The following is a 16,067-nucleotide window of genomic DNA, read 5'->3' as shown; positions in this document are numbered from 1 at the left end:
ACAGCTTTGGCATGGCTCATAGTCCTAGTTGTGTGATGAAATCCCTCCTGGCAATTGATGCCTCCCTTCTCTCTTGATGGTGTCACCAACATTCCCAAATCATCCTTAGTGCATCCTTTCCTTTTCTGATAGGAAAATTTGAGGATATAACTCTCCTTTTCAAAATTGTTCCATGGCTTCCCATTGCCCATAGTGGTCTCAGATTTACTCTGCATCATCATCTCCTAGGGAACCTCACCCTCAACCCAAATATTGTGATTTACTAGATGAGACCTTCTCAGTTATCTTAATGTCTAACAAGTACCCTAGAGTAGTGTTTCTCAAACTTAGGTTATGCCTACAAATCACGTGGGGGTCTTATTAAAATGCAGATTGTGATTCAACAGGACTGGAAGCGGGTCTGGGACACTAAGTTCTAACAAGCTCCCAGGTGAAACTAATGCTGCTGGTCCACAAAACAAACTGAACAGTGAGGTACAAGAGGATTCTGATGCAGGTGGTCAAAAACACTGACCTAGACTTGAGGATCAAAGAGCATCTGGCGAGGACTGTTTCCAACACATACAGCTTTGTCTCCCATCACTGATTTTTAGCATGTTTCCTTGCTGCCTCCCATTCTCAAATATGTTCCAGTCCTGTTCTTTATATCTTGGCAGTGCTGAACTACACATACTCCTGCAAACATGACAGGAAAACAGCTGCTTCCATGCCTTGCCTCCTAGTATCCAGCAAGTTCAGTCCTATTCATCTGTTAACTGAGCCATTGGTGGTGTTTCTCCTATGAAGTCCTCTCTGACTCACCCAGGCAGACTTGGGCGTTCTTTTGGACAGGACCTCGCTCTGTCGCCAGGCTGGAGTGCAGTGGCACAATCTTGTCTCACTGCAACCTCGGTCTCCCTGGTTCAAGCAATTCTCCTGCTTTATCCTCTATTTGGATTGTACCTTGTATCTGGGCTCTCAAACCATTGTCTTTAACAATGATTCTGTGTACTGCAGTTGTTTCTTGGAATGCTTGGAATGTTTATCTCTCCTCTGACTGTAGGGCTTCTGTCTTTTCACCTTTGTATTCCAAGCTCCTACAATAGCACCTAGCACATAAAAGGCCCTAAGTAAAGGTATGTTAGGCCACAGAATGAGTAAGTGAACACTCTCTATGATGAAGTGGAGGGGAGTTATCCCTCTTTATCTATGTTGGATGTGTCTGGCTCTTTCATCTAACTTCCCTCTTTGAGTTTATTGGAGCCCCCTTGCCTTGACTGCCTGACCCATATCCCTCAGTGAGTAAGTTCTAAAACAGCCTTAGTGACACTGAGCTGCACCACCTCAAAATAACCCTTACACTTAGATTTCCAACTTAAGCTCCTATCGACGACTTGAATATGGTAATTCTCTTCCTTCTCAGTCATTTTGTTTACTGTCTAGTGATTGTTCCTTTTTTCTAACTTGGAGGGTTGGGATGAACACATGGATGAATGAAGGAAAGAAATAATGAAGTCTAGATAGGTGTCAGCTCTGAAACTTCTAGTCATTGTTTTTCTCATATGCTTTATCACATATGCCTGCATCTGTGTGCATAGGTCCAATTTCAAAGTGGAAAGACAACTTAAATTCTCTCCAGGAACCTTTACTAATTAAGCCAAATATCTTGTCTATGAATGAAATATTTATTTTAAAAAGTGGCTTTACTTCTATCTATCTATCTATCTATAGATAAATATAGTCTATATATATAGTCTATATATATTTATGTATAGATAGAGAGAGAGACTTGCTTTTTTAGCATCAATTTTTTTGTTTTCATGTTCTTTTTTGTTTTTTTTTAAGAGACAGTGTCTCATCTGTAGCCCAGGCTGGAGTGCAGTGATGCTATCACGGCTCACTGCAGCCTCCACTTGGCAGGCTCAAGCAATCCTCCCACCTCAGGCTCCCAAGTAGCTGGGATCAGAGGCACATACCACCATGCTGCATGGCCCAAGCTGGTCTCAAAGTCCTGGGCTCAAGTGATCCTTCTGCCTTGGCTTCCCAAAATGCTGAGATTATAGGCACAGCATGTTTTCACTTCATATTTTTGTCTAATTGCATTTAAAACCCCTCTCACAATCCTCTTTGAGGCATTATATATACAAGTTTTAAAATAAAAATGAAGTAACAGCTTCACTTTTTGGCTTTTTTTTTTTTTAATGCTTTTTGCTTGTTTCAACATAGTATAGACTCAGTTCTGATATTCATTATTTTTCCAACTTATGAATATTCTACAGCCACATTAACTGCTCACTGGTTGATGAAGAGTGTTAATTTGTTATAAATAATTGCACAGGGACTTCCTTTGTTATAAATAATTGCACAAATAAAGTTAGACATATTTGTCAACCTTATCAAAAAGTCAACATTATAACCACAAATTAAAATGTTATTTTGAAGCAGGTATTTAGGGAGTAAATACATTCTTATTTATCTTCCAACTAATCACTTTCTAAAGAATCTTTATAAGAGATAGTTTGCACCACATTGTTTTTAGGAATGCATTTTACTTTTTGTCAAAAATATGTTGTTCGTTTTTAACCTAAGTGTATACAGACAGTATTTTGACACCCATGATCTGGAATTGATTTAGTGCTCACCTGTGTTTATTTTCTTCTCAAAAGAAGTCTGTACATTAATTAATATATCAGTCAATGGCACTTTCCAGTTGCTATTAATATCAGTATAAACAAATATTTCCTAGAGTATTAAATAAATTAATCAATGTGGTTTCCATCAAACATGCTGAAATGTATTCCCATAATCTCAAGTGGCTTATATGTGATTATATTTATCATTTCAATTTAGTTCCACAAATACTGTGGCACATTAAAGAGACACAGTAATAAACTACAGTTCATCCAAGGAAGGGTTCACAGGAATGGTGAGAACTATTCATTTTTTAGTGTCTGAAAACCCTAGATCTTCTCAATATATAAATGTATGTTAAGCTAGTTTGCTTTCATTATAGAAATGTATAGATTTCTATAAGTAAATATAAGATTTTGCATTTATACATATTTCAACTTACTAGTTTAGGATCAGTTCATGTTCCATACTTTTAATTTTAATCACAAATCCACTATATTATTTATTCCTAGCAACTGAAAAGAGTGATAGACTTTACTTTTTCTCTGCCCAAATTGTTGAAAAAAAAAAAGAAAAAGATTGTGACAGGGACAGTTACATAGAAGGTGCCACAGAAGACCCTCTCATGTTTTGCGTCACTGACTCTTAACCTTGAAAAAAGCTTACCTTCCTTAAATGTTTCCTCCAAGAAACAAAAAATGTAACTTAACTATTTTCTAAAATTACTATCCCAGTGAGATCTATAATACTATGTTGTCAAAAAAATATTTTATTGAAACATCCTTGTCAGTAGATCCAGATTCATTTTTTCCTACTTTTGTAGGAAGCAACATTTCTTCAAGGATAATGGTAATCATTCAGGTTTCTTTTTCTTTTTTCTTGATGTCTTAGTAAAATGAACAGATTGTCACCTTATTTAGTCTTATTTAGAAACCTTCCAGTTTTTACTTATAGCTGACATTTTGTTTTACTCATTTAAGGAATAAATAATTTGTTGATTTTTTTTGTTTTATGGTTACCTAAACTCAAATATGAATTCATTTCAATATTTTCATTTTTCAGAATATTTTTCTCAGCACTTGGGCGAGTATGAGAATGTACTAGCAGCACTTGAAGACCTGAATCTTTCCATCCTGAAGGCAATGGGCAAAACAAAGAAAGTAAGAAAATGTTAATGTTTATTTTCTATAAAAATCTCTTATTTGAAAAACAGTTTTCTTGAAAATCATACCTATTTTCAAGTATAGATTCTTTATTATCACTGATAGATTATTTTTCTTCATATTAAATGAGCTATGTTATTCATTTGCAACATAATTATAAACACTATATGCCAAAGACTGTGCTTCGTGTTGAGGATACAAAGATACAAAGAGCTGTTAGAATAGCTCTCAGCCTGGTGGTGATACAAGTGTGTAAACTAAGTAATATGTTTTGAATCTTTTCCCTCTCCAAATCCCATATTGAATTGTAATCCCCAGTGTTGGAGGTGGGGCCTGGTGGGAGGTGATTGGCTCATGGATCACCATTCCCCCAGTGCTGTTCTCCTGATGCTGAATGAGTGAGTTATCATGCGATCTGGTTGTTTAAAAGTGTGTGGTGCCTCCTTGCCCCTCTCCTTCCTCCTCTGGCCATGTGACATGCTTTGCTTCTCCTTTACCTTCCACCATGATTGAAAGCTCCCTGAGGCCTCCCCAGAAACAGAAGTCACTATGCTTCCTGTACAGCTTGCAGAACTGTGAGCCAATTAAACCTCCTTTCTTTACAAATTACCCAGCCTCACATATTTCTTTATAGCAATGAGGGAACTGACTAATGCACTAAGCATTACAGTATAGCCCAGTGAGAAGCACAAGACATCTAATTCATGCTGGAGGTGAGACGACACCTGAACACTTATAGATAAAGGAAGTTGGTAGAGCTGAACAAAGGAGACCTAAATACAGGGAACAGCACATGCAGAGGCTCTGAGTCAAGAGGGTCACAGGACACTCTAGGAAATGAAGCTGGACAATAAGGATGAAGTACCGAAGAGTGGCATGACGTGAGATGAAACTGGAGTGCTAGGGAGGCCCCACACCTTTCATGATGTCAGCAAAGCTAAGGATTTAGGCCTGTATCCTAAGTGCAAATAAATCAGCAAATATTTAAAGCAGAAGTAAAAAAAACTCATGCAGTCTTTCAAAAAGACCATATAAGAATTAACTTGGAACTGGGGTGGATAATATAGAGGAATAGGATCAGAAAGATGAGTGAGTAGTTTAGTTCATTAGTCTGGATAAGAAATGTTGATATTTGGAAAACAATAAAGACTCAACTGAATTTTGGAAAATAAAGTTCAGAAAGTGCCCTAAAACTTCAAGGAAAACAGAAAATGTAAGAAAATTGGAGCACCAGGCTAGTGTTTCCTATATCCAAATAACAAATTCCAAAAAGAGAGAGAGAAAGAAAAAAGGAAAACAGGTAAAAAGTGGAATCAGAACACATTTTCTTTAGAGCTCTTCAGGAATATTTGGAAACTGTATAATAACTTCATCCCTTGGAAACTTCTCTCCAGAAATGGCCATTAAAAAATTCTCTGCTTTGTGTGTCTAGCTTCTTCTTGTTCTTCAAGTCTCATCTTAAATACCATGGCCTCAGAAAGGTCTTCTCTGACCACTTCCATCTAAAAAAAAGAAAGGGTCATCTCTGTTAGAGTAGCTCATCTGTTCCTTGCTGGCAATTTATCATAATCAGTGAGTAACTGTGCAATGTTTTTGTTGTTGTGTGTTTGTTGTCTGTAAAGAGAGAGAAGGGCAGTGACTGCTTTTTGGTTTTGGGGGTTTTTTTGTTTTGTTTTTGGCTCACCATGTTTACTCTGAACCTAGCACAGGACCTGACAATTAAAATCATACTCAAAAAGTTTATTGATGGATTAAATTAATTGATTGGTTAAATAAATACACATATAACTCCAAAAGCTAAACACTTTTGCTCCTAAAAGAAAAATTGCTCCTAAGTTAATTTAAGAAGCTTCCAGATTTCCTCTAATAGGAAGAAAAAAACAAGTTATATAATCTTCCTTATTTCCTCAGAAATATGCACTAAAATCATGTTGTTTTCCTTGTATTAAGACAATGAGGTTTTGTGGGATTTAAATTGAGGTCAACCTGTTGTTTTGGTTTCTTAAGTTATAAAATCTTTTTCTTGGCACTGACCCTTAAAAATGCCTGTGATTCATATTATCATACTGTTTAATCGAGAAAAACATATGTCTCTGATTTAAATTAAAAAGGAAAAAGAAAAAAGAAATAGTCAAAATTAAAATTAGAAAAAGCCCCTTTGTGTAATAGCTCAAAGATGAATAAAATGCAGGAGTTTTGACATTTCTCAAGCCACTGTTGAATAGACATCTTCTCCACACTGTCTAGCACATGGACCCTTCGGAATGAGAAATCTAGCATTTGTCTCTATATTTCTACCCAGATAAAAAGTCCTGTGTTGGTAGGAAGATTTGATTGTTCTAGGCTTTTATGAAAAATGAAATACAAGCCTTTTATGATCTATCTTGACAGGCAGTACCTCTGTTTGCAGTGTCAGAGAATGGATAAAATGGGATTTAGCTGCCTACCTTAAACTCCAGATGACTCAGGACAAATACAATCTGTCATTATTTTCCCTCCTCCTCCTTCTCCCTTAACCCCAGTCTTTTGTCAGATCCTCAAGGGCTACATGGATTATTTTACTTTGCTTGTTATTCTGGAACAAAACACCGTAGGTCAAATTCCAAATAGCCATTTGAAAGTCCCAAAGGTAACTAAAACCAGAACCCTCTGTCTGACTTTGGAATGTTTCGCACACACAAAAAAATAGCTTTGTCCATTAGTTTTTCTTCTTTCTACAGGGTAGAGGTGATAAGTTAACTTGCAGCATTAGTATGCGAAGTGCTTGTGATCTCAAAGCAAATATAGAATTCTGATGCTACAGCTGAATTCATCATGTGCTATGTTATATAAACACAAATGGGATTCGCTGTTTATTAGCAGGGCTTAAAAGGAGATTATCACAAGTTAAAGTGAAGAATGGCATTTTCAAAATAATTATTTAGGGTTTGTTAGTTACCTTACTGAGTGCAGCCATGAAATGTTCCAAAATTAAAGTGTATATATATTTTTTCTTCTGACAGTTATTTTTCAAACAAACACACCCTACAGTACATTTTCAATAATTTAAAGAAAAAAATAGACTTGAATCCTAGCACTTCCGGGCCTCTGTCTCTGTCTTACTCTCCTACATCTGTCTTCGGGATCTATGTTGATTCTCTCTTTAGCATCTACAGATCCCTTTATCTTAATCTTTTCATCTCTCCTCTATCTCTAATTTTTTTTTATGTTGAGCATCTGGGCCTCCCAGGGCTCCATATTCCTTTCACTAAAGATCACAATCATTTTATTTGAGTCTTACTATGAAAAAGATGAAATAGCAATAGGACACAGAATTTCTATTTGGGACAAACATCATTACCATAATTTTATGTAGGATTTATTATTAAAATTTTCCCTTGTTTCAGGCAAAATATCCAAGCTGAAATGATACCATACGTGGCATAGTAAAATACCCTTGTAGGCTTACAGAAGGCAAGCATTTTAATTTTTCATTATAGTTTCATTGCAATCCTTTAAGTATTCAATCCTTAAGTATTTAAAAATAAGATGAAGAAATTATTCTTGGACTTCAGAGCAACCACAAAAAAAAAGTACTTTTTAAACCGTTTATTTGACATCTTCTTTTTTCCTTGAAATTTTCTGTCAAAATGAGTATGTTTAGGGAAGAAGAAGTAGAGACTAGGAGGATGGAAAATAGGAGAGAAGTGTTTTGAGGTTGCAAGTTTGGTTCAATAGGAGAGAAACCCTGAGTCAGGTCCAAGCCTTGGACTCCTCCATGCAGCCCTCACCAGACTTCTGCCCAGCACCTGGCAAAGGGGAACTCAACACCTCTGGAAAGGTTGCTCAATGAAGTAAGGAGGAACATGTTCTCGTAGCAGACCCTAGTTATCCTGAAGGACTCTGCAGTACCTACTTCCTGGACAGAAAAACCTCCACCTCTCAGTGGGTAAGGAGGAGATAGAACTGAGATGAGAGCCCTAACCCTTCTAATTCATGTGAGCATGGCTTTGGGTGTAATTTAAAGGTGATGAAAAACCACTTTGAGGTTATTGATAGAGTTCACACAGTGGTGTAGGTGATTAATTCAGGCAAAGATCATCAACAAAGTAGTGGCTAAGGTGGATATGCTAGGAGGATGGAGGACAGAGTGCATAGTAATGTCTGGGCAGGCTCAAGACTTGGATTGGTACCTACCTGGCAACCACATCACTGGTTCTTTCTAGCCATTGCTGCAGCCCCACCAGACTCTTGGTGACTGATCTGACTTTGCTGAGCCAAGTTGCCAAATGATGCCTAATGACTCTTCTTTCCAGCCAGTCTAGGGCTTCCATGGCTATGACCAAAAAGAGGATGAGGAATAGCTGTCAATGCCAACTAGTGTTCATATAGCACCTTGGAGTTTTCACATATGCTTTAATATACAGTATTTCAGTTACTCTTCATCACATCCCTGTAAGGAATTTCAGGCAAAAGGTAATATACCCATTTCAAAAATGAGGAAACTGAGTCACAATGTGGCTAGTTGATTTATTGATATCCTAAAGATAATGAAATTTAAACCAAGTGATTCTCATTTAAATTTTTTTAATTTAAGGTTTATGTGGTTCCATATGAACATGCTATAAACCTGCAGTTGTAAGTTCTATCATGACACAAAACATTTCTGGTATTAGGTGCCTTTGGTCTTTGAAACAATCAGTCTTTAGAGTTCAGCTGTGTCTCAGCAAAGGCATAAAGATTTCTAGCTTCTCTGTTAGAAATATTTTCAGTTTTGTTTTTGACAAATGAATAAGTAGCTATCCAGAACTCAGTGTAATATGTGAGGAATATATGAAAGAAATTATAGACAGAAGCAGATGATAATTAAATGCTGAAATCATAATTAAATCCTGAAATCAAAAGATGAAGGTGCATAAGCAAAGTTCTAGGCAAGGAAGTTCATATTGTTTATTATAGTTTGTTGTCATTAGAGAAATGAACTTTAATTAGAAAGTAAGAGAAGTTACGTGCCCATGTCAAACAATGGATATTTAGCTTTTTACTTACTAGAATGAAATATATCCAAAGGAAAGGCTACTGTACTGGAGAGAAGTAAGCAAAAATATTGGTCTTCTGGGCTCTGAATGAATTTATAAAGGATCTGAAAGCATTCCAATAGGAGTCCTACTGATTTTTTTTTAAAAAAATAGGTAACTATTACTTCTCGGTTGACACTTAAAATGCCATGTTTACTATTTGCTAAATACTTATAATGTACTCAGTTTTGTGTCAGAACTCACTATTCTGTTCCTGTGGTAAACTGTTTTTTCTGGTATTAAGTACTATTATCACGTTATCTTAATTCGTGTGTACTTAGATACTTTTGAAAATGTAAAAGTGCAGGTCTTCTCTGATTGTTCTTCTCTTTCTCTCTCTTTTGTTTTTTTCTGGTGGAGACAGGGTTTCACTATGTTGCTCAGGCTGGTTTCAAACTCCTGAGCTCAGGCAATCCATCCACTTCACCTTTCCAAAGTGCTGGGATTACAGGCGAGATCCACTGCACCTGGCCTGACTCTTCTTCTTTAGCAGAGTTTTGCCCTTAGTTTGCCATGTTTGCATAAGTTTTGTAATTGTTTTTTCAATTCTGGGAAAAACTTTTATTGGAATTTTCATTAAATTTATAAAGTAATTTTTTTTTTTTTTTTTTTTTTGAGACGGAGTCTCGCTCTGTCGCCCAGGCTGGAGTGCAGTGGCCGAATCTCAGCTCACTGCAAGCTCCGCCTCCCAGGTTTATGCCATTCTCCTGCCTCAGCCTCCCGAGTAGCTGGGACTACAGGCGCCGGCCACCTCGCCCGGCTAGTTTTTTTTGTATTTTTTAGTAGAGACGGGGTTTCACCGTGCTAGCCAGGATGGTCTCGATCTCCTGACCTCGTGATCCGCCCGTCTCGGCCTCCCAAAGTGCTGGGATTACAGGCTTGAGCCACCGCGCCCGGCCTAGTAATTTTGAGAGAATTGTCATCTTGGTAATATTTTCCCTTCCCATGCAGGTACAAATATATTTTTTCATTTATTCAAGCTTCTTTTTATGCCTCATTAAATATTTTTATGATACCTCATATAGGTTCAAAACATTTCCTGTTAAATGTGTTCATATATATTTTATATTTTTGTTGTTTTATAAATGGCCACCCTCTCTAACTTCCTAACTTAATGTTGGTGCTATATTGGAAAATGATTAATTTTTGTATACACATTTGGTAACTAGATTAGCTACCATCTTGAGTAGCTGTTCTGTCCATGACATGCCATTTATCATCCTTTACTGATATTACAGCTTGAACATTGAGAGCCTCTGTCACTGTAAGAAACAACCCACCTAATCTCTCTTTTAGGGAAGTTGACCAATCTGTATATAGTCTGTAATGCCCTGACTATCTTCTCCCACTTTTTTGATCTGAACTTTGAAGCTATACTTTACACCTATTGTTGTTACATAAGATTTCAAATTCTACTTCATTACCACAAGGCAGTAATAAACTATGACTTACACTTTAGAATCTTGTGTCTTAAAGGGACAAGATCATTTTCCACAAAACCAAACATAGTTTTAAAAAGCTTGAGTAGCAAAATTCTATAAATGCAAACATGTGAAACATTAGCCGATTCTTACATATTTTTAACAGAAAAGACACAAACAATAAAAGTAAATAATATATTTAATTAATTGGCAGCACATCGATATAGGCCAGAAATAAACTTGATGTTCAGAAAAGGGAAAGATCAGCGCTCACTGAGTAGTCAGATAAAACATCAGGGAGAAGGTGAGACTCAAATGAGCCTCAAAGAATGGGCAATTTTAATAAAGGAAAAAGAGAATAGAAGAGCCTGCAGATAATGACCTTACTTTGACTTTTTAAGGAGGCAGCTATGAAGCCTAGTTTCATCAGAGGCCCTCTTTCATGTCCAGAGGAGGCTGTGGTTTACAGATGGAGGGGTCAGGTCATGCTGACTGCAGTTGGTATTTCACCTTATTTACAGTTTCTCAAATGAATGTATAAATAACAAACTGTGATCTTGCAAATAATCTTGAATCAAGGGGCCTTAAAAAAAAAAAAAACTTAACAGATTGCTAGAGCTGTGGCAGGTAGAAGCCCCAGGTCAACTGCTGGTATACCCCAAAGCCACAGAGGTCCCTATTAGTAATCATTTTTTTCATGATTGTTTTCTATTTTCAGACAGTCCTACCAATCCTTCCTCCCCATCCTAACCAGAAATAAGATAGAGTGATAAATTATTTTTATTTTATTTCATGCACCTATAATTTCAAATAGCCATTTTTTTCCTTTGTGAGGATTTTCTTTTATTTATCTTACTTAGATTGCTAGTGGGAACATTTATATTCCTAATAGAAAGTGGGAGTTAATTTTCTGCCTAATGAAAGGACGAGTACAAAGTATACTGTTCTATTTAAAAAGAAAAGCCGGTTTATTTTGCCCAAAAATATAGTTCTGAACTACAGTTGCCTGAGTGAATGTACAGTCCTATTTCTGAAGAAATGAACTTTGAAATTCTAAAAGCTAGATAAGGGAGAGAAGTTAATGCAGACATTCATGGGGGATAAACAGCACAGCATGTGATTCCTTCTGTCACGAGAATTAAATTTGATATGACTCATTTCTTTTGCCTGAAGTGGAAAAGTGCAGAGGGAGAGATTAAAAATTGGTCTGTCTTGTGTTTCTCAGATCTGATGGGCATCAGTTATTATCATGTTGAAGTTGTTCTTTCCCGTTTTTATTTACAAAGAGGAAATACTGAACGTTGCAAACCAGAAATACTAAAGGTTACTTGAGAATTAATTCGTTTTGGCAAAGTCCTTATTTTCAAAATAATACATCCAAAAGAATGTACTTTCAAAAAGAAAATGAATATGTGCAAAAAAATATATTATAGGTGCTTCCCCTTGGCTGCAGGACAAGAGAGCTCAGGGCCACATGGTATTGTGTGACATCCCTTTGGAATGATTGATCCCGTGACCTGTCAGTTGTGTAATAACACATGGAATGTAGCTCTAACAGCCGTGCAGGGTTATTGAATTGACTGAGATCTCTGGGAAACTTTCCCACAATTTCTTTGGGTTTCAGTTTGAATTTCTGTTATGGATCATACTCACTTTTTAGGACTACCAATTATGCCACAAGCAGCCTAGTTTCTCACAGTATGGGAAGGAGATGTTTTCATCAGTTGTACATCTGGGTTTCAGAATACTGGCTGTGTGTTATTACTCTGTAAGACCGAATGTCTATCTGGGAAACCACTTAGCTTTATTTTATGAGCCAAAATAATAATAATAATGTAATAACATAGCTAACATCTGTGGAGCCATTACCAGTTTCCAGGTACAATGCTAAGTACTTTTATTTTAGAAATGTATTTTATCCTAATCCTCTTTGGGTAGATTCGGTGATTATTGCTCTAAGTGTAATAGGAAACGAAGACAAAAAAATGTCAGCTAACTCCCTCAAGGTCACAGCTGACACATGGATAGCGATCTTAAGTTGATCCCTATGAATTGCTTTCTAGTCCTCCTTGGCATGAAGCTATTAGAGTTTCTAGTCAATTTCTTGAGAAGATGACAAAAATTATGGCTGAGAAGACAGAAAATATATTGAAGGATTTGTTAGTTGTAATCGTTATCTACTGCTGAAGTTTCTGAGGGTCAGGAATCCAAGCATGGCTTAAGTGGGTGATTCCTATTCAGAGATTATCTTGAGATTGTAGGCATTTTAAGGTCCTTGAGGAATTGCTTTCAAGCTCACTCACATGGCTGCTGACACATTCCAAGGAAATAGAGTCAGTTATGTGGCTTCTATTTGTCACCACATGGACCTCTCCATAGGGTTGCTCCTATGACATAGTAGCTGGCTTTCTCTAGAGAAGTGATTGTAAAGAGAGAGAGGCCGGGTGTGGTGGCTCATGCCTGTAATCCCAGCACTTTGGGAGGCCGAAGCGGGCGGATCACTTCTGCCATATTCTATTCACTAGAAGCAAGTCATTAAGTCCAGCCCACATTCAATGGGAGGGGAATTAAACTCCACTTGTGTGCATATATCTTTAAAACTACCATAGTAGTCAACTATTAACTTTGTGTGTGTAAGTGTGTGTGTGTGTGTGTGTGTGTATGTGTGTGCTGGTGGAAGAAAATCTTTATCTGTTTTTTTCCTCCATTTATATCTACCCCATTAAAAGAAATCAAATTGATTTTTGAAACTCTGACATACATGCCTATCCCTTATATTAGCTGAATGCTTCTAATATGGTTTGGCTGTGCCCTCACCCAAAATCTCCTCTTGAATTGTAATCCCTACAATCCCCATAATCCCCATGTGTCAAGGATGGGACCAGGTGGAGGTAATGGGATCATAGGGGCTATTTCCCCCATGCTGCCATCGTGATAGTGAATGTGCCTCACAAGATCTGATGGTTTTATAAGCGTCTGGCATTTCCCCTGCTTGCATTTCATCCTACCACCCTGTGAAGAAGGTGCCTGATTGTCCCTTGCCTTCTGCCACGATTGTAAGTTTCCTGAGGCCTCCCCAGCAATGTGGAACTGTGAGTCAATTAAATGTCTTTTCTTTATAAATGACCTAATCTTGGGTATTTCTTCATAGCAGTGTGAGAATAGACTAATACAGTAAAAATTCTGAAAGATAATGAGAATCAATTATGTTTTATCTTTAGAACTAAGCCACACATACAAATGTATATATAATGAATATATATCAATAAAGCCCAAACATATATAACAAGATGAAAAATACATTTGCCTGAGTTTGAGTTAATATTAAATATGGTCACTCTAAAACAAGTTTTTAAAGAAGTATTTTAAAACTATCAGCTTTCAAGGAGCGTTCCAGATTTTAATGTCTGAAAATCCATGTCCCTGAAAAACAACTCAGTTTATTCACTGGTTCAGCAGAAATTCCATTCTAGGAAATGGAAAGGAATCTAGGTTTTGCAACACAATGCCCTCAAGAGTCTCACTATAAAGCAAAATGGGTAATTTAGGACTATCTTCCATCCAAAACTTTAAGTAGATTTCATAAGAAAGGTTTAAACAACATGTGGTAAGACTAGAAAATAGGAAAGCATCCCTTTGTCCAGTAAATCTGGAAAGTTATCATGGAGTAAACAGTATTGAAGATAAACTTCAAAGAGTGAAAGGCTTATGGCCAAAGATTGCTGGGAAATAGTGAGAATGAAAGTCACTTCAAGGAAAAGGAGTAATAGAAACAAAAGTGTGAGAAACAGAATGCATTTTCATAGAAATTTGGGGAATACAGAGCGTTTGAAGCCTTAAGTAATTTTGAACACTGTGAGTGTCCAGACTGACAGGCAAATTGGCTGAGAAATTTAGCATTTAATCATTAAGTAGCAGAGGTGTATTGGAAGCTTTTGAATAATGGAAATAAAGTTGGTCACATGAGGCTCAGTTAGGAAAGCTTTACTTCTCTCATATCTACTTATTTGTTTCCCAGCTGTCACCTCTAAAATGAGGATAATGTTTACTTGTAACACTGATCTTGATTGTTTGAAAGAAAAGCTATTCTACATATTATACTGTTTTGTGTATATTTATATGTATGCTATCCTAGGTATTTCTATGAATTCTAGAGGGTTTTTCACAATTTTCAACAAATATTACCTATTCCCACATAGAAAAAAAAATGTAATAGAACTAAGAATTTTTCTCCTTTTATAAAATATCATTCTTGATCTGATTCTTTTTTTGGTTGTTGACAGTCACAGGAGGAATTAAGAAACACAAAGTTAAGGTTGTTAATACTGAATGCTTTCCCATTCAAGAATTTTTTTTTTTTTTAGATAGGCTTTCACTCCTGTTGCGCAGGTTGGAGTGCAGTGGTGGGATCTCAGCTCATTGCAACCTCTGCCTCCCAGGTTCAAGCGATTCTCCTGCCTCAGTCTCCCAAGTAGCTGGGACCACAGGAACACACCACTGTGCCTAGCTAATTTTTGTATTTTTAGTAGAGATGGGGTTTCACCATATTGTCCAGGCTGGTCTCGAACTCCTGGGCTCAAGCTGCCTTGGCCTCCCACATTGCTAGGATTACAGGTGTGAACCACCACACCCAGCCTCAAGTACACGTTTATACTTGATAAACTTTTTTGTTTATCCAAACATAGCAGATAAAGGCCAAGAATTTTTGGTTTATAACAACAGGCAAAATGGCAATTATGCAAAATGTTCAGAAAATATTTGAAGGATTTTTCTTGGTTTTCTCAGGAGCATCAGAAGACATAGCTTATCACTCTCTTCCTTACATGGTCATGTAGTTTTTCTGTATTACTTTGAATATTGGCATTTCAATGAAATAAAATTGAAGTGGGTGAGGGGTTAACGCATAGGTTTTTTTCTCTATTGTAGGAGAGAAATGTGCCTTGATTTTCTTCATCGTTCAGTCAAATATGAGCATTAATAGCTATATAACTATAATAAACATTGATAGCATCATAATTTCCATTTTCATAAAGAATATTGGCTCACTAAGTATCACATCTATCGAATTTTCTTCGTAACATATACAATATTTAAAATGATATATATATATATATATATATATATATATATATATATATATATATTTTTTTTTTTTTGAGATGGAGTCTCGCTCTGTAGCCCAGGCTGGAGTGCAGTGGCTGGATCTCAGCTCACTGCAAGCTCCGCCTCCCGGGTCCACGCCATTCTCCTGCCACAGCCTCCCAAGTAGCTGGGACTACAGGTGTCCGCCACCTCGCCTGGCTAGTTTTTTTTTTTTTTGTATTTTTTAGTAGAGACGGGGTTTCACCATGTTAGCCAGGATGGTCTCGATCTCCTGACCTCGTGATCCACCCGTCTTGGCCTCCCAAAGTGCTGGGATTACAGGCTTGAGCCACCGCGCCCGGCCTTAAAATGATATTTTAACAGTAAAGAAATATTTCAGGCTGGGTGCCGTGGCTCATGCCTGTAATCCCAGCACTTTGGGCGGCTGAGATGGGTGGATCACGAGGTCAGGAGATCGAGGCCATCCTGGCTAACATGGTGAAACCCCGTCACTACTAAAAATATTAAAAAAAAAAAAAGAAATATTTTAAATGAAAAAGAAATGATCTATATGATTATTAACCCCCCCAAAAAGGCGATTGTCATATTTGTACCCCCTTTAGATCTTTGTTGCCTCACGCTCTTTGCTTCATCCTCTACGATCAAGTGAGTCACCTAGTCCTAATGATTTTGTCCTTAATGTTGCTCACGTCCATCTTCTTCCCTCACAACCC

The 16,067-nt window shown here is 37.1% G+C and overlaps 1 protein-coding gene across 1 annotated transcript in view; it reads left to right on the top strand.

Annotated features, from left to right (window-relative positions):
- NECAB1 (N-terminal EF-hand calcium binding protein 1) overlaps nt 1-16,067 on the top strand; it is a 174,036-nt gene that overhangs the window by 86,570 nt on the left and 71,399 nt on the right. Inside the window, exon 5 of the mRNA XM_050802621.1 lies at nt 3,673-3,770. Coding sequence (XP_050658578.1) covers nt 3,673-3,770 — 98 coding nt within the window. The remainder of the gene's footprint in view (nt 1-3,672; nt 3,771-16,067) is intronic.

The sequence above is a fragment of the Macaca thibetana genome, chromosome 8 (assembly GCF_024542745.1).
Source record: "Macaca thibetana thibetana isolate TM-01 chromosome 8, ASM2454274v1, whole genome shotgun sequence".
In the NCBI taxonomy this organism is placed as follows: Eukaryota; Metazoa; Chordata; class Mammalia; order Primates; family Cercopithecidae; genus Macaca; species Macaca thibetana.
This window is presented reverse-complemented; position numbering and strand designations above follow the sequence as displayed.